Raw genomic sequence first — 20,000 nt, 5'->3', positions numbered from 1 at the left:
GATTTAAAGCCATGCAAACCCAGAGGCCTGGTTTTTACAACGAAGGAGTGCGCTTACGGGCAACAGTGAAAAAGAGAAAGATGGGGACTAAAGGAGGAGAGGAGAAAAGGGAGGAAGGAGGGTTTATTTAAAAAAAAGAAGATAATGACGACTATGGTTGTGTCTGGATGGAAGGCTATTGAGAGTATGAGCACACTATGAGTTGATACAGATTGCGTGTGTGCATTATTAATAACACCATACATAATGGACATTACAGCGAGAGAAGTCTTTCCAAATCGGGGTGCATTGTGGGGGCTTGTTGCTACTATTCTTCTTACCTGTTTGAGCAGCGTGTAGTTGGATCCATCAATACTCAACTTTCTGATTTCGTGATGGTCGGCAAGGATGAGAAGAGGCTCCTCAGCTGAGGGGGAAGACAGAGGAGCATTTCATTTCTCATCCTTTGATGCAACACTTCCATGATCAAAGGAAGGAAGGAATTAATGTCTAGGTGGTGTTCTGAGGTTCACCCCCTACTTTCTCGGCGTGACTTCCGTCTTAAATGTTTTTCCTTATTCCCATCATGCGCATTCAGTCCTTTCCTACAGGCTCTCAACTTGCATAGGCAATAAATTATGACTGCATGAAGTGTAGACCACTGGCACTGAAAAGTCATGAATACCCTTTCTGCATGAGGCGAAATAAAACAAACTCTCTCCCAAGTCAAACATTCAACATCCACACCGATATCCGATATGCACTTGAGCTCAACGAGTGATCAAAGAAACAAAAACAGAATTCTTATGAGGCTAGAGGCCGCGTCCATTAGTCAAATAGTGTTATGGTTTGGGAAGGTCACCTGAGATGGACTTGCAGCTGTCTGGGTTGTTTTTGTTGGCCTCGTAGCCGTCCACACATGAGCACTTGTAGGAGCCGTAGGTGTTGACGCAGGTCTGACTGCAGGGCAGTGTGGAGGTGCACTCGTCGACGTCCACGCACGTCTTGCCGTCGTTCTTCAGGCGAAAGCCTGGCCAGCACTTACACTGTGACACGAACACAAACACAGACACAGACACACACACACAGCGTTATTGGTGCCTATCAACATGTTTACCTCAGCAGAGGCCATCAAATGGTCTCGGTTCGATACGAACAACGATCTAGAAATGACGGCAAAACCCTGGTCTATCATTACCATGTCAAGCAGTCGAGGCAGAGAGAAATTTCAACTACTTTCCTTTCGCATTTCAAAAGCCTAACTCCAAAACTAAGAGATGGAAAGCAACAACAACAACGAAAACAAGAAAAAAACAACAACAAATTGGTGGGTGGTAAGAGACCCAGGGGACCTCCGCCCGTCTGAAGGTCGCCATCTCTCTTCCATCTCAGTCCTCTTTTTTGCTGACAAGAGTTTTTCTCATTTTTTTTTCTTTTTCTTTCTCTACTCTCTCTCTCTCACACACACACACACACACACACTCTCTCTCTCTCTCTCTCTCTCTCTCTCTACTTTCTCTACTCTCTCTGTCTCTCTCTCTCTCCAGGCTTTGGCTGAGGGCCCAGTGTCATCCACACACCCCTCTAACCTTCTGCACTGATCGCTCCATGTTACGCTGCCGGGTCTTTTCTCCAGCGATGTTCGCCCTCGCTGACACCCACCCCTCCCCCAGACAACCCTCCCTGTCCTATCTGCCACTATATTGACGCGGAGAAAGGCAGTGAGTGGCGGCAGGGGGGTAGGTGGTAGGTAGGGAGTGGGGCTGGTGGTGGCAGGGGGGCATCTGACAGAATTGTGTCCCTGACCGATGGCTAGTGGCAGGGCTCCGCCACGCTGACAGCTGTGGGTCAATTCAGTGCGACGGCCGTGACTTGGCACCGGACCAGGCCTGCCCGGCCGTGTCAGCCAAGCACGCGGTTACTCAGCACAACTGTCCATCTCTGAAGGACTCGCACCCTGGAGAGGTATATGTGTGTGTGTGAGAGTGTGTGTGTGTGTGTGTGTGTGTGTGTGTATGTGTGTGTGTGTGTGTGTGAGGTTTAAGGCCTGTTCAGTGTTAACGGATGTCTCAGATGTAAATCCAGCCGGCTTTCGACTTATGTAAACACACGCATCACGATGCCAGTCGCCCTGTCAGTCTAACGGCCCGCCAGGCACCCTGTCAGTCAGTCTATCTATCTTCTCAACCGTCTAGTTAAATACAAACGACTTAAGAACGATTTCATCATTATATTATTTTAAGGACATGAGGGGAGAAAGGAAAAGTTAAATACAAGGTGCTAAAGTAATGGATAAAAATAATTGCGTTTTGTCGTGCTCTATGCATAATGTTAAGTCGCTGTCCGACAAAAAGGAGGCAATTATATGAAGGTGAGCTTTTATTCTTCCATTTACCACATCCCCTTAAAACTGCAATTAATTTTTTTTTACATTTGTGTGTCAAAAGTCACTAATGGCTGCCCAGGGCATCTGCCTGTTGTTATCATTAATTCAGGACAGGAGAAGAAGAAGTAGCGACATCCATTTTAACTCTTTTTTTTTACAACAAGCAAAGCCAAAGCCAAGGGGTCTCTCTGAATCGTCAGTTGACGTAATTTCAAAAAAGTGAAAACCAGCTTGTACTGTATCTGCCTCAGTGCATGGTTATTGCATCTGTGTGGCATGGCATGTGATGGATATGACACCAACCGGCATCTTAATCACAGCATGCATATTATATCTTTTGGTGGTTCACTTTCATTTATACCACTATGCTAATGGATGCATAATGATCTCATTACACAAACACACAAAACACACCCACACCCACACACACAACCACACACATACACACACATACACACACACACACTCACACACACACACACACACACACACACACACACACACACAGTCACAAAACTACCCTGCCAATCTAACACCGTGACCTCTAGTCTGTACTGTGACTGTAATATAAAGTGTAACTAAAGGGTGTGAACGACCCCTCTGACCTTGTAGCCTACAGTCAGGTCCTGGCAGTCCTGCGTGCAGCCGCTGACGCGCCGGTTCAGGCACTCGTTGACGTTGCAGTTCTTCTCGTCCGAGCGGTCGCCGCAGTCGTCCTTCTGGTCGCAGAGGCTGCTCTCCGAGATGCAGCGGCCGTTGGAGCACATGAAGAAGGAGCCGTTGCACAGGCTCTCTGAAAGAGCACACATACGAGACACACACATACGACACACACACATACGACACACACACACACATACGACACACACACACACACACATGTTGACGTGTGTGACAAGAACGACATTAAGGGCTCAACAGCAACAAGTGATGCGCATGGAAGCACTGGTGTTCGTACACAGCACACGTTCTGTAAAAGGGAGGGCAAAGCTGTTTGGAGCCATAGACAAACCCAGCTAATCAATACATGTGGTTTCCGAAGGATACAACTTCACACTGGCTGTTAATAACCTTCCGCGGACGGCTTTAGTAAGGCAATGCCCATGCAGCAGGTCTGGGTCAGTGCCGTGGCCTTGAGATGGACATTTTACTGAAGATGAGGAGGAAGAGGAGGAAAAGGAGGATGAGGAGGAGGACCAAGAGGATGAGAAGAAGTTGGAGGAGGAAGAGGAAGGGGAGGAGGAGGAAGAGGAGAATGAAAGGGTAGAGAACCAGGGGGAGGATTAGGAGGAGCAGGGAGATGATGAGGAGGAGGATGAGGAAGGGGAGGAGGAAGAGGATGAGGAGGAGGAGGAGTGGAGCCCTCACCTGCGGCAAGGCATTTGAGGTTCCGGGGGAGCTCGTCGGAGTGGTCGGGGCAGTCGAGGTGGCCGTCGCACTCCCACTGGGCGCTGAGGAGACAGCGGCCGTCAGCACAGCGGAACTCCTCTGGACCACAGGAACGATACACTGCACAGAGAGAGAGAGAGAGAGAGAGAGAGAGAGAGAGAGAGAGAGAGAGAGAGAGGAAGAGTGTGTGTGTGTGAGAGACAGACAAAGAGAGCTTGAAACAGATGGTGCAGTGGGCGAGCATGAGGATGACTGAGAGGTGCTGTCAGCCAAACATCCTTCACAGCCTAGTGTGTCTCTTCCTCTCTCTCTCCCGCTCTCTCACACACACACACACACACACACACACACACACACACACACACACACACACACACACACACACACACACACAAAATCTAACAGGATCTCACAAACACAAAAAAACCTACAAACACACACACATACACACACACACACACACACACACACACACACACACACACACACACACACACACACACACACACACTGTATATCCAAACAAAGAGAGCCTCCAGTCTCTAGAGAGACAGAGAGAGAGGAGAGAGTAGGAAAAGAGCTGAAATACTAAAAGCATCTTTCTGCTGGCTGGAGCCAGATCTCCTGCTGTTCCCTGGCCTCCCAGCGCGCAGCGCTTCAGAAGGAGACGCTGAGGAGAGCGCACCAGACGTGAAGTCAAAACCTCCCTCAACAGCACCACACACAAAACCACCACTGAGAGGAAATCACTTGGAACTGAACAAATGATCAGCATGAGAGAAAGGATAACTTCACAAAAATCAAGATGTGATTTTACGCAAGACTTCCCGACTATGAAGACGCTCTCCGATTTCTCACTATAGAGTGAACATTCCGTGTCTCTTTACTGAAAGAAAATATCGCCCTGAGCACATTCTTCATTCATTAAACAAATTTGATGTCTAAATCATTAAAAGAAATAGCTCTATAACCACTACTGAGATCAATGGAGGGAAAAGATAAAACTGATATATTTGTCACAAGTCTCTTTTAAACTGTACAGTTTTATATCCAATTCCACGTTGGATTGTTGTTCAACTTTAGAATTTATGGCTGAGGGCGGACACCCATGAGAAGCACTGGAGCAGGATTCGGCAGTAGCAAAAAATAAATAAATAAATACAATAAAAGGAGTCGGTGTGTGGTGCTGAGAAACATGACTGCTCCCTTTTGTCATGGAAAAGGCCAAAGTGCTGACTTCACACTTCTCCAATCATAAGCCATGAAGGAAGGATGAGGGGCCAGGAGCGGGGTGGAGGAGAGAGAGAGAGAGAGAGAGAGAGAGAGAGAGAGAGAGAGAGAGAGAGAGAGATGAATGCCAGAAAGAAAAAGAGAGAGATGTGGAAAGAGAGAGAGAGAGAGAGAGAAAGAGAGAGAGAGACAGAGACAAAGAGAGAGATGAACGCCAGAAATAGAGAGAGAGATGGAGAGAGAGAGAGAGAAAGAGAGAGAGATAATAGATGAAATGTGAAATGGAGAAAAGAGATGGAATAGAGAGAGGGTGATGGAGCTGACAGAGGGGAGGATAGTACTCACCACACTCCACTGATTCGTCGGAGCCATCGCCGCAGTCGTTGTCATGGTCACAGACGAAGCGCTTGGGAATGCACGCTTTGTTCCGGCAACGGAAGGAATTCTCGTCACAGGTGTTGTTAGGGGCTGAGAAGAGCAGGCCCACAGGGGAAAGTCAGAATCACAGCCAGTTCAATCCACTACACTCGGATCAGCAAGACACACACTGAACCCAGTACACTCTCACAAACAAGACACAGTCTGAATCCACTACAATCTCACACGTAATCCACTACAATCTCACACAAAAGACACAGTTTGAATCCACTACAATTTTACACTTAATCCACTACAATCTCACACAAAAGACAGTTTGAATCCACTACAATCTCACACGTAAAACACAGTCTGAATCCACTACAATCTCACACGTAAGACAGTCTGAATCCACTACAATCTCACACGTAAGACACAGTCTAAATCCACTACAATCTCACGTAAGACACAGTCTGAATCCACTACAATCTCACACGTAAAACAGTCTGAACTCACTACAATCTCACACGTAAGACACAGTCTGAATCCACTACACTCTCACAAACGAGACACATTGAACCCACTACAATCTCACAAAACACACTCTAAACCCAGTCCAATCATACAAACAGAAGACACTGTGAACCCAGTACAATCTCACAAACAGGAGAGCATACTCTAATCAAGAGAATATGAAAACTGTCTATATTGGCCATTTGTTGATATTCTGACGTACGTGATGTGGTATATTCATTAATTCCCTCTGTCTGTCTCCACCTCAAGCTAGAGTGTGGTGAGCATTCTGTCACATAATGGCTGCGCTGCATCACCAAGATGGGTGCTACACATTGGTGGTGGTTACTAAGGTCCCCCCTTCACTGTAAAGCAGTTTGGGTGCCTTGATATAGCGCTACATAAATACAAGTTGTTGTTATATCATTTTAAACAACATCGTTCATAGTGGTGATCCAAGCAGGGTCTTGTTTTTGGAGTGACTGTCTTGGTATCTACATTTTACAGTTGGCTGCACTGTTGTTTTGAATAGATTAAGATATGTACTTCAACAACAGATTCAGCTAAATGCATGCTTAATAAATGGCTATGGAAATCTAAATACAGTATGCTTTTTGCCATCTTAACAATCTTAGTATAGGATGCGGGTTGCTGTGTGTGCAGTCATATGACACTTTAACTGTGTGTCCACATGTTTGAACTATTACTCAAGTGAATCCCTCAGGTCAGCATAGTCTTATTTGAAAGTTACAAACTTATTTTATTCATTTGACTTTAAAAGACAACACACTGGCAAACTGAGCAGAAATATTGACTGCCATGTTGTGTGGTAATGTACACTCAGCTAGAACTGGCTATTGCAGCACATTTTCCAGAGATTTGCACATAGAAAGGAGTGCTCTGGAAAAGTGTATTAAAATACCAAGGGTGCTCATTTGAATGCCAACCATCTGTTGTTTACCTTCTTCAATTGTGTAAGTTGGTACAACTGCTCATTGCTAGAATTTCCATTCTAAAATGCACCTTCATCTTTGCATCTGCAAACAACACACTCAGCCACCACAGACAAGCATTTCAACAACAGCCCAAACCACTAGTGTGTGCAGCTCTCAGAGTAAACAAATCAGTTCAAACCTGTAATGCTGCAAAGTCAAGAGTGACAATCTCAACAGCAACCAAAGACAGACTTTCCATTCTTAAACATTGGCATTCTGTATTCCAATACCTATCCTGTGTATATATTTTCATGGGAGGAATAGTTACTCTGTTTTTCCATAACAAACGCTCCCTATGTCAACATCCCTTTCCAATGCTGGAAAGGAGTGTGTCATGTTTGACCAGAGGTGCCATCCAGCTGAAGGGAACGGGTGTGTGTATGTGTGTGTGTGTGTGTGTGTGTGTGTGTGTGTGTGTGTGTGTGTGTGTGTGTGTGTGTCTCATCCTCACCGCAGCCGGCCGCTGCCAACTCGTCACTGCCATCGGGGCAGTCCCTCTCTCCGTCACAGAGCCAGCGCTTGGGCACGCAGGCGTAGGAGCCTGGGCAGCTGAACAGGCCGGGGGCACAGGTCACTGAGCCTGCTCAGGACACAAGAGGACAGACACAGCATCCACAACATCAGCACAGGCACCGTGGCCACTAAAACATCCACTTACAACATGTACAGTATATATGATTATATACAGTAAATATGATTTCTAAAAAAAATGCTTTAAGATCTTTACATTAATGGCGCTAACCATAATATGATACTTCTTATGATGTTTTTATGATGTTAAGGTTAGGGCTAATGACTATTGTATAGCTGTGTTTGTGGATTAGCTTATTACATAGAAATACAATATGCATTACTATATAGAAATACAACCCGGATTCTGAGAAAGTTGGAACGATTTGTAAAATGTGAATAAAAAAGAAGGGTTGACATTATTTGAAAATCATAGCATTCTTTTTTCACATTTTACAAAGCGTCCCAACTTTTTCAGAATCTGGAGTTTCGAGTTGTAAGAACAGTGTTTTTCAACCTATTTCAGACACTGACAAAATCCCGCGGCACACTGACATCCCAAATGTTACAAAACTGAACCGTACCATGGTCTTAAACTTCTAATAACACATCCAAGTCGCCAATAAACACAGGTCCCTTACAATCACCTGTATGCAAGACATTTTCAGTGAAATAAACAGCAGGAAAATTGTATGTATTTTATCGCAAAAGAATACTGCATAACAGATGCTTTTGTGTCTAAAAAACACGGTTTTGAAAATGACATCCTGCTGTTTTTCAGCATTGAAAAAGGAATACACATTGTCTGAGGAGGATGGGGAGCTCTGTGCTTCAGGAAGAAGGTAACGTTACTCATGCAAGCTAAACAGCTAGCCTACATGGAGTTGTTTTGAGAATTTCTTTTGTCTGTAAATCAACAACTGGGTAGCCTAATTACTAATTGTGCTATTTGCATCTCAGACAGAAACTGATTTTGTGGCAGGTTTGGCCTCGATGGCCCTGATGCATGTGATCAACACAAGGCCAGAAGGCCAGGCCTGACAGGCTCTACACAGGAGCTAAGGCACTGTGATGAGGCCTATCAGTGAGGGGTGAGCTGCCACATAATGGTTAGAGGCAAACACTGAGCTGCAAACATGTCAAATGTCAGTTTGCACTCTAAGGCAACTGTCACATTTCATGTGACTGGCAACTATGCACTGCTTGTTTTTGCTTTGCTTTTGTTGTGTAAACATGTCTGTTCTCCAGATTCAGAAAAATAAAGGTAACATAATTACTTCAACCGATCTGACACATTTTCACTTTAAATATTTGATACAAGTTCCATTTTATATTAGTGTGCCTTGTCACATTTCCGACAAACAGACATCTTGTTTTTTTTTTCCATCAGAACTCTGAGTGCATTGGCTGAGTGCATATGCTCAGTGCTGACTGAAATACTCTCCCATTTAACACCTCTTTTTCATCTGAGTGGAGTAGCGCTTTAAAATAGCTTCAGGCTATGTCATAAATATCTTGCTGACATTTAATTCCAGGGTGATTAAACTAATGTTTTGGAAAAGCATCATTATTTATTTCCAAGCATGCTATTTCTTCTCACTGAATGGACCAGGGGTTGGTGTGAAGAATGCAATAGTCCTTCTCCACCACCGTTCTATTTCTCACCTGGAGAGTACTGGGAGCTCTGTTAGAGTCATGTTTTTTTACTTTTCCAGTGCTTTTAATACAATCCAGCTGGCACTATTGAAGGGGATGTTGGAAGAAGCGGGGGCCGACTATCATCTTGCTGCCTGGATCATCAACTACCTTACCAACAGACCACAGTATGTGAGGCTACGTGGCTGTGAGTCGGGTGATTGACTTCAGCCGTAAGGCACCACCAATTGCACCAGTGAACATCCAGGGATTGGACATTGAGGTGGTATCAGTCTACAAATACCTGGGTGTTCACCTTGACAATAAACTGGACTGGTCACATAACACAGATGTCCTGTACAAGAAGTGCCAAAGTCGTCTCCACCTGCTGAGAAGACTGAGGTCTTTTGGTGTGTGCAGGTCATTATTAAGGACTTTTTATGACACAGCTATTTTTTAAGCTGTAGTCTGTTGGGGCTGTGGGTTCTCTGAGAGGGACAGGAAGAGGCTAAATAAGCTGGTGGGGAGGGCCGGCTCTGTCCTGGGCTGCCAACTAGAGCCTGTTGAGGTGGTTGGGGAGAGGAGGATGTTGGACAAATTGGCATCCATCATGGCCAACTCCTCTCATCCGCTCCATGGGACAGTGGCTGCGCAAAGCAGTTCTTTGTAACAGACTACTACACCCATCATGTAAGAAGGAATGCTTTCACAGGTCTTTTATTCCATCGGCCAATAGAACACCACTGTCATGAAACTCTGTAATGTTAATGTAATGTCTGGACTTCAGTATTAATATGTGCATTTTCCACTGTATGTGTACACTTCATGTGTATATAAACACACAACAGTGTGGTTCACAACACTCAATTATCCTGACATTACAACAACAAGCTGTATATTATGAAGTGTCTTTTGTTCTTTGCTACTGCAGATACTGAGCTCCAAGGCATTGTGTCTAACGTGTATATAGCTATCACAAACTACTGACTGCCACAGGAGCAGAGGCCAGTGTCATTCATTTTAAACTACAAAAGCCCAATGCACTACTTTCATAAGTACACACTATGTATTTAATGTTTTGTTTACGATTAGGTTTGTTGTAGCATGATAGCATGATTTATCATATTGCCATAACTGATCGTATTCATTTGGACGTGAAAAATAAAGGTGTCTGTTATCATATTGCCACAACTGATCGTATCCATTTGGACGTGAAAGATAAAGGTGTCTGCATGTTTACCACACATCTCCTCGCTTTCGTCCACTCCGTCACCACAGTCGTCCTCTCCATCACACAACCACTGCTTGGCAATGCATTTGTTCTTGGAACAGGCAAACTGGTTCCACAGGCATGATGAGTCTATGGGTGAGAATGTTAGGTGTTAGAGTCAGGTGTCTGAGAGTTAGGTGTTGCAGTCTGTATTTGTTTAAGTACAGTAGGGTGCAGTAAGGCTCTAGTACATAGAAGTATATTGTGTGTACATTGTACATTGTGAGACAGAGAGTGTGTGTGTGTATGTATGTGTGTGTGTCTGTGTGCAGTACATTTAAATGAAACAGAATCAAAGGCAAACTGCAATCTTTCACCCTCCAGTCATAAACTCTATGTTTATTTTTCCTGAGTTCTAAAAGGTTAGCCAGCCACAATATCTCACTGTTGCCTTGGAAAGCTCAAGAGAAAGTTAGGTGGTTTCATTTTTGATTCATTAGATGTATTTGCTGTTACGTGAGGCACTGACTTTGTCAAGGTCAAAGGGTTCATTCCTGCCGCGAGAAAAAACCCTTTTCACTGGCCAAATGAATAAGAAAGTGAAAACAGGTCCCTCATCACATTGCCTTCACCTCCCAATGATACACACGTTGAAGTTGAATATAGTGAACCTTCTCATGCGTAGGAAGGTCTTTTTTTGTGGATTTCATGAGGCGCTGAGTAAATATTATATTAAAGATGACACGTGTATTAGACTAATCTGTGGTTGATTTACCATTTCAGAAGCTTAAAATGCAAAAAAAGACAAGACAATGTCAGGTTTGAGCTGACTGCAAACCAAATTGCCTTACTCCCACTTCTCAGCCGTTATGAGTTAAGTGAAGAGTCAAAAAAAAAATGTCACATTTCTGAGCATTTGCATTTGCAGTACAGAATACAAAATATAACTTCTCTATTCGGCACAACACAGTTGTGCATTGAACATTGAATACATGTTTCACTGTATTAGTTAAAAATGCTATGTCTAAAAAAAAATTTAAAAAAATACTTAAACAGTGTGAAGATCTCATCGACTGCTAACATGCCAGTGTCTTTTTAATTAGGCTGTCAGACGTCTATTTCCCTTCTGGACCCACTCACTCACTGGTCTTAACACTCCTGAGGTCTCCTCTGAATATTCCACTGACCCAGAATCTTTGCGTGCTGTCCTCGACCACTCGCCCTAATCACACTGCTGTATTGAGGGACCACCGCTGGATAAGGAATACGCCCCCGAGGATGGATGTTTCATGACTGAGTAAGTGACCTTTGCACATGACGGCGCAAATGTGAGTTGCCAGTAGCACAGGGAATAATAAAAAAAAAAATCAACTATGAAGTCGCCAACTGAGAGCTGAGATGAATGAGCCTTTACCACTAAGCATTGTTTAACGTCTCCCAAACTGAAACGATACAAATAAATGAATATCTACAACTGTCTTTAGAACTGTCAGTGGAGGAAGGAGGGAAGAAAGTGAACGGAAGAAAATCAAGGGAGTTGTAGAAAGCAAGAAAGCAAGAAAGAAAGGAAGACCTCACCACACTGGAACTCGTCGGCTCCGTCCTCGCAGTCCTTTTGTCCGTCACACAGCCACACGCTGGAGATGCAGTTGCCACTGGGGCAGGCGAAGTGACCCTCCTCACACTGGCTCCCCTGGGTCACTGTGGCCAACAGGAGGAAAGACAGAGAGAGCAGATGAGGAGATGGAGGACAGAAGAGGAGGAGAGCAGGAAAGGAGGAGAGGGGGAGGTGGTGAGAAAGAGGTCTGAGAAACAGAAGTGCAGTGGACAGGGATAAGTCAGGATAGCACAAGGCTACCTGTTTCAATATGGCCCCTAAAACTCTTTTACTTGTACTAGCACAGTCGTTGCTAATAACTCTTTAGAAATGTTAGTGTTGCTGTTCTCTGTTTGCCAAGGCTGTTCACTGGTGCTTGTGCAATGAGCTATGTGCAATTCTGCAGGCTTTGACTTGGCACATGGCACTCTTGCATTGACTTGCACTGCAATTAATACAGTGGCCACACATTGCAATACAGGGTATTAGAGGAGAGCTGGCCTGGCGCTAATGGGTTTGCATGCTAACTTCAGGGGATATTTCAACAACACAGATAGTCCATGGGCCAGGACCTAAAAAATCAAATATCGGTATCACCTGATGTGGCAAAATCTACCAATGATTTTTGTAATCCTCCATGCCTGAGGGACATTATTTGGTATGATAACCCTCTCTAAGTGGTAGCTTAGTTGTATTTTTCCTAGCTTTTATACCTGCACACAGTAAATTATACAATGCAAGCCTACAGTATGTACAGATATGGGTGCCTCAAAGTCTAGGGGAAGGTGGGACATGTCTTAATCCATGTTATATCACATCTAGATGACATAGGCTTGTAGGAAATATAAAATTTAGGTGGATGATTTAGTTTTTCATTAATGATGCAGGCTAAATTAAATAAAATGTACACATTTTCGCCTATATAATACATTAATATATACATGTAAAAGGATGGAAAAGGGTGGATCAAGTCCAAACTCATGTTTTGTGACATCTAGAGAGTATAGGCTTTTAGAAAATACAGTATATGGATTAAATGGCTGAATAGACATGTTTGGCTTTGATAGAGACCATCAAAGATAGAGACCATGGGGCAGCTGTGGCCTACTGGTTAGCACTTCGGACCTGTAACCGGAGGGTTGCCGGTTCGAGCCCCGACCAGTGGGAACGGCTGAAGTGCCCTTGAGCAAGGCACCTAACCCCTCACTGCTCCCCGAGCGCCGCTGTTGATGCAGGCAGCTCACTGCTCCGGGATTAGTGTGTGCTTCACCTCACTGTGTACACTGTGTGCTGTGTGTCTTTCACTAATTCACGGATTGGGATAAATGCAGAGACCAAATTTCCCTCACGGGATCAAAAGAGTATATATACTTATATAATGTCTTGGCTGCAAAAATGGCTCAACTTTAGGCTACAGTGGAATGTATAGGTGGATGTGCTCAAACGTTTAAAGACAAGATTAACTAGATGTACCGCAGAGCGGTACAAAATATGACCGCCGCCCAGTCCAGCACATTTTTTCCACAAAAAGAAATCACGCTGAAAGGCCTATATGATTCTAACTGTCTCACTAAATTGCATTATCCACACTCAATTCTTGGTATCTGCTAGACAACAAGTACCAAAACATGATTAGTTCATAGATTTCACATGTAAAATTAATTTTATACAACCCCACCTCCATCTTGCCTGTTCATAATTCTGAGAAATTCTTGATTGTTTGTGTTATGTTTATGTTATGTGTGTGGGTGTGTGTGTGTGTGAGTGTGTGTGTGGGTGTGTGTGTGTGTGTGTGTGTGTGCGTGCTTGTGTGTGTGCCTGCGTATGTGCCTGTGAATGCAAGCGTACATATGTCTACTGTGTGAGTATGTGTCATACGTATGATTACTGTGAATGTATGTGTGTGTGTGTGTGTGTGTATCTGTTTGTGCACATGTGTGCACATGAAATGGGTTAACATGACCCCTTGAGATCAACATACAAAAAAAAAATGGTCCTACTAAACCCTACAGTTTTCGAGATATTCACAGAAAACTGTGTCTGCCCTACCCTCCTTTCGGGGGGTCCAGTCCAGCGGGGGGGGGGGCTACAGATCAAAACGAAAAACGATGGTTCCATGCTATCCATGTGGGGTTACATGCCCACCAAGTTTCGTGTACCCTGGTCTTTCAGTGTCCCAGAACTCATTGACGGAAATTTGGGCATGCGCGGCGGTCATAATAAGGACTCAAAAATATATTTTTAATCTTCATCACTATCATCATATTCATCCAGACTGGCATTTATGTTCTCCTCATCCTCCTATTCCTCTATCTGATTTCTACAAGTTTGTAACCTACATAATTCCGTGCACTTTATTTGTTTGAAAGGCAGGAGCAGTCAGGAAGTTTGCAGGTCCGTACACATTTGCAGGCCAAGTTAGTTTCATCTTTGTCTATGTCTGAATCCGCCCTGTAGCAGGATCTATGGTAATGGCCTTTTGCTGCTACTAAGTCGCGACTGACTATGGATAGTACTCTTGTCACCTTTCCTGACGGCTGCTCTTCTGATTTTGTCATCAGGTCTTAACTCTGCGCATTTTGTTAGACTCTCTTTTGTCCTTTGACCTTTCAAATACTTGCTACATTTGTCACAAAATACAGGTGCTGGTCATATAATTAGAATATCATGAAAAAGTTGATTTATTTCAGTAATTCCATTCAAAAAGTGAAACTTGTATAATGTATACATGTATTCCACACATACTGATATTTTTCAAGTGTTTATTTAGTTTCATTTTGATGATTATAACTGACAACTTATGAAATCCCCAAATTCAGTATCTCAGAAAATTAGAATATTGTGAAAAGGTTCAATATTGAAGACACCTGGTGCCACACTCTAATCAGCTAATTAACTCAAAACACCTGCAAAGGCATTTAAATTGTCTCTCAGTCTAGTTATGTAGGCTACACAATCATGGGGAAGACTGCTGACTTGTCCAAAAGACTACCATTGACACCTTGCACAAGGAGGGCAAGACACAAAAGGTCATTGCTAAAGAGGCTGGCTCTGGCACAGAGCTCTGTGTCCAAGCACATTAATAGACACCCATTCAAAAATGTGGGGGAGATTCACAAAGAGTGGACTGCAGCTGGAGTCAGTGCTTCGTGAACCACCACGAACAGACGTATACAAGACATGGGTTTCAGCTGTCGCATTCCTTTTGTCAAGCCACTCTTGAACAAGAGACAGCATCAGAAGCGTCTCGCCTGGGCTAAAGACAAAAAGGACTGGACTGCTGCTGAGTGGTCCTAAGTTATGTTCTCTGATGAAAGTAAATTTTGTATTTCCTTTGGAAATCAAGGTCCCAGAGTCTGGAGGAAGAGAGGAGAGGCACAGAATCCACGTTGCTTGAAGTCCAGTGTAAAGTTTCCACAGTCAGTGATGGTTTGGGGTGCCATGTCATCTGCCGATGTTGGTCCATTGTGTTTTCTGAGGTCCAAGGTCAACACAGCCGTCTACCAGGAAGTTTTAGAGCACTTCATGCTTCCTGCTGCTGACCAACTTTATGGAGATGCAGATTTCATTTTCCAACAGGACTTGGCACCTGCACACAGTGCCAAAGCTACCAGTACCTGGTTTAAGGACCATGGTATTCCTGTTCTTAATTGGCCAGCAAACTCGTCTGACCTTAACCCCATAGAAAAAGGAAGAGGAAGATGTGATACGCCATACCCAACAATGCAGAAGAGCTGATGGCCACTATCAGAGCAACCTGGGCTCTCATAACACCTGAGCAGTACCACAGACTGATCGACTCCATGCCATGCCGCATTGTAATTCAGGCAAAATGAGCCCCAACTAAGTATTGAGTGCTGTATGCTCATACTTTTCATGTTCATATTTTTCAGTTGGCCAACATTTCTAAAAAACTTTTTTTGTATTGGTCTTAAGTAATATTCTACTTTTCTTAAATACTGACTTTGGGATTTTCATTAGTTGTCAGTTATAATCATCAAAATGAAAATAATTAAACATATGAAATATCATTCTGTGTGTAATGAATGAAGTTTCACTTTTTGAATGGAATTACTGACATGATTGAACTTTTTGATGATATTCTAATTATATGACCAGCACCTGTATACATTTGGCCTCATAAACTCTTAAAGTCGTTGGACCTTCCCTTGCGGATTTTCTTAGGTCCTCTGTGACAGACGGTTCTGCAGATATGTCTTTTGCAAGGATCTTGTCAAGCAGTTTCTTCATAGTAAAGATGCTACGGCATTTTCTTTTTCTGTGATACAATATGGATGGTATTCTACCCTCAGGGAGACCTTTAGCAAGATCAAGGAGGTTCTTATTTCAGCTGCTCTCAGTAGTGTGTTCCATGACTTTAACCACAAGGTTTATCATCTGAACAATGTATAAAACACTCCCCCTGAATACCACTACTTCCTTCTGCCATGCTTCTCTATTCTGGGATGTACAACAATTTGAAAGTAACAGAGATATATCAGGAATGATGTGCTAAAGTGAGGCCTTTTCCTACTCAGCAACAGTATGTATGACTGTGTGTGTGTGTGTGTGTGAGAGAGAGAGGGTTGAGTGATTTCCGCCCATTCACCCTCAAAAACCCGCCCTCTTCAGCAAAAAAACGCCCCAGCAACGATTTTGTCATAGAGAACCATTCAACTCAAAATTTTATTTGCCCGCCTAAAGCTTATTTTCCCCCGCCCGACAAAGTCAAAAGAAGCCCAAAAGAAGCCAATCTGGCAACACTGACCAACACACTCTACGGTTGGCAGTGTATATTTGTACTGTAGAATATTCAGAAAAGAAATCTATTTCCATACAAATTGAAAAAACAGAATTTAGGCCTAATAGTTATGCAGGATCTACATGCATTCTCTTTAGAAATGAAATATCATGGCATATCCGATCATTATAGTTTTGGTATCATTAAGGAAAACAGATTAATTACCCTAAAATATATTTTTCTGAGAAGTCTATATATTCTAGCCTAGAAATCTAGACGCACCCTAGCGGCAGCAAATTAATTTGCTCAGCCTGTACGTCTAGTATCGAACCATAGGAATTTCTATTGACCGTGGATGTTCTCCAATCACATCGCTCTATTTCGTTAGAAAGTCTTAAGGCGGGCTTAACAGGATAACGACAGTCCTGCGACGGTGAACAACAAGGAAGGTGGCTATGGCGAACGAAGAGCGGTTGTTTGAATCGGCGTTGGCGTCAACTTTGGAGGAGTTGGACTTGTGCTTTTCTTTGAAAGTAGAGCAACACAATGCACTTAAGTCATTCCTTTCAAAGAAGGATGTATTTGCCGTTTTGCCGACCGGATACGGATATGATCGTAGCGCTGGCCTATTGCATGCCTAGGCAGTTTGAAAGACAATTCTCTGCCCGCCCCTTGGATTAAGCAGGTGAATGATTTGATTCCAGACTATACATTTCAATGATATAGGATGGCCCGCCAGGCTATATATATTCTAGATGTGATATAATGTGCATTGAGACATCTCCACCATACCACTATACCTTAGTTCTGTAATGTATTTTGCATTACATTGAAATGCATTGATTTTCAATGGACAGCTATTAGTTATGGGTCTAAAATAGCTGTGTAAAGTATATTCAGCTATCTAACCCATATATTTTCTAAAAGACTATACTCTCTAGATGTGATATAGCAAGAGTTTGGATTTTTTTTGAGAGTTTTGGTCTTTTGCCTCTATCTAATCCTATATTATATAGGTGAAAAAGTGTATGACGAATACATTTTAGCATATGTAATTCATGGAAAGCTAAATTATCCATCTAAACTGTATATTTTCTAAAAGCCTATGCCATCTACATATGATATAACATAGATTAAGACATAACGCATCATCCCACACACTTGCATACACCTATACGTACACATAGGCATGTATTGTGAATTGTACTGGGTATGGGTATAAAAGCCAGTAAAAATACAACTAAGCTACCACTTAGAAAAGGTTATCATACCAAAACATATCTCTCAGACATAGAGGATTACGAAAATCATTGCTAGATTTTGCCACCTTTGGTGATACCAACTTCTGCTCTGGCCCAGGATTACGAAAATCATTGGCAGACTTTGCCACCTTTGATGATACCAACTTCTGCTCTGGCCCATGGACTAAGAGTTCGGCCGTTTTTTTCAGATTACTTCACATTCTGTTTCTATATCTTGGCCACTTGGACCAATTAAGCCCAAGGAAAAGCTTTGGTCAGCCTTGGTCTTTATAGGCCATTAAAGTACCCATAGTTGTTCAAAGCAAAAGAGGCTTTTACACAACATCGAGTCTTCTGGCTGATGTGAGAGAAATGTGAGAGGGCAGAGCTTGGGGAGGGTGGGGGCGGCTATGAGGGGTTTGGATTCAGCTGTACAGGGGATGGGAATGCACCTGGATGGGGGTTGAAGGATGAGTATAGGTAGGCAACATACTGATGGTCAAATAGTCTTTTAAATGACCCAAAGGACCTGCAGGATGGCCCATCAGATATCTTTCTGTCTGAAATGCAGGAGGTGTCGGTGTCTGTGTGCTTACTGTGGGGAGAGGAGGGGGAAGGCAGGATGATGTGTGTGTGTGTGTGTGGGGTGGGGGGGGGGGGGTAATGCGAGATGAGATGGGATTGAGAGGGTCCATAAGAATGCAGGTAATAACCTGAGAAAAGAGATGTGCAGGGGGTGTGACAAGGTTGATGGAGACAGGAATGGGGAGTGTGTGTGTGTGTGTGGGGGGGGGGGGGGGGGGGGGGTGAGTGGGCGATGGGGGGTTAAATAGATGCAGGAGTAGTGGGAGAGAGAGAGATAAGGGGCATGACACTTAAAAGGGAGGGAGAGGGAGAGGTGAGGAGGGGCAGGGGCAAATGTGGGGGAGTTGAAGTCGAGAGGGGGATGGTGATGGGAGGAATGAGAGAGGTGGAGGTGGAGGAGTGGGAGATGGTGGAGGAGTTGAAGATGGTGGAGGAGTGGGAGATGGTGGAGGAGTTGAAGATGGTGGAGGAGTGGGAGATGGTGGAGGAGTGGGAGATGGTGGAGGAGTGGGAGATGGTGGAGGAGTTGAAGATGGTGGAGGAGTGGGAGATGGTGGAGGAGTTGGAGATGGTGGAGGAGTTGGAGATGGTGGAGGAGTTGAAGATGGTGGAGGAGTGGGAGATGGTGGAGGAGTTGAAGATGGTGGAGGAGTGGGAGATGGTGGAGGAGTGGGAGATGGTGGAGGAGTTGGTGATGGTGGAGGAGTGGGAGATGGTGGAGGAGTGGGAGATGGTGGGGGCACTGGGTTGCCGATGTGGGTGATTAGGGGGGCGGTGTTAGGGGGTGGTGAAATTTGTAGTCTGTCAAGTCCTCGGTTCCAGCCTTGTGGGAATTCCCGTGGATGGTGACTGTAGCCACGGTCTGTCTCTGTCTCACCCTCTTCCTGCTCTACTGCAATAATGGCAGTCCAGCTGTTTCTCATTTACATGTAAATGGCTCCACATCTACCAGTCCCTCAGCATCCACACAGGAACAACAATAAAACAACAACTGCAGTAAAGTGACAGAGTTGAGGAGGAAAACAAGGTACTTAGATTGCAACTGTTAGGCCATCAACTGAGTTGCACAACCACAAAAACAATAGCCCCCCTACACTCCTCTTATCTCAGAGAGGAAAAACATCCCCCCGAAAAAATCTAAATTCTTCACCATGCCAAGCCGACGTGTCAAACTCTAAACTCTCTGGCCATGAAAATGCCTATTGGCTCATGTTGCCAGTCATGAACCATCTCTTCATAAATCATTCATCTCGGCAGATGCCTCCTCCTGTTTCCTCATGCATATATTCACTGACAGGACCTTGTATCACACTCTGCATCGTTAGCCGCGCCATATTGAATGTTTAGACGTTATTAATTCCCCATTAGCGACATCGCTGGGAGCGAGCGAGCGAGGGGCTGAGTTGGTGCTGTGGCTGGATGGGAGTTCGAGTGGGGTATGGGAGGGGGGGTGGTTCTCCGGCGTTACCCTGGCAGTTGGTCTCATCGGCGTAGTCGCCACAGTCGTTGGCGCCGTCGCATATCCAGGACGGGTGCACGCACAGGGACGTGCTGTTGCAGCTGACGAAGCCCTGCTCCGCCACACCCAGCCTGAAGAAGTCTGAGCACTCAGTGTTATCTGAGAAAAGGAAA

The 20,000-nt window shown here is 44.2% G+C and overlaps 1 protein-coding gene across 1 annotated transcript in view; it reads right to left on the bottom strand.

Moving 5' to 3' along the window:
* Nucleotides 1-20,000, bottom strand: part of LOC143099866 (low-density lipoprotein receptor-related protein 1B-like) — a 161,116-nt gene that overhangs the window by 55,434 nt on the left and 85,682 nt on the right. Inside the window, exons 31-38 of the mRNA XM_076262776.1 lie at nucleotides 19,837-19,986; nucleotides 11,783-11,905; nucleotides 10,235-10,354; nucleotides 7,301-7,429; nucleotides 5,330-5,452; nucleotides 2,971-3,158; nucleotides 842-1,025; nucleotides 321-406 (exon numbers count right to left, since the gene is read on the bottom strand). Coding sequence (XP_076118891.1) covers nucleotides 321-406; nucleotides 842-1,025; nucleotides 2,971-3,158; nucleotides 5,330-5,452; nucleotides 7,301-7,429; nucleotides 10,235-10,354; nucleotides 11,783-11,905; nucleotides 19,837-19,986 — 1,103 coding nt within the window. The remainder of the gene's footprint in view (nucleotides 1-320; nucleotides 407-841; nucleotides 1,026-2,970; nucleotides 3,159-5,329; nucleotides 5,453-7,300; nucleotides 7,430-10,234; nucleotides 10,355-11,782; nucleotides 11,906-19,836; nucleotides 19,987-20,000) is intronic.

The sequence above is a fragment of the Alosa pseudoharengus genome, unplaced genomic scaffold (genome assembly GCF_046254945.1).
Source record: "Alosa pseudoharengus isolate Yale_2024_CS ecotype anadromous, Long Island Sound unplaced genomic scaffold, YU_APseudo_1.1 YU_APseudo_1.1_scf_3, whole genome shotgun sequence".
Lineage (NCBI taxonomy): Eukaryota > Metazoa > Chordata > Actinopteri > Clupeiformes > Clupeidae > Alosa > Alosa pseudoharengus.
The sequence above is the reverse complement of the archived record's forward strand: the minus strand, read 5'-3'. Positions and strand labels throughout refer to the sequence as shown.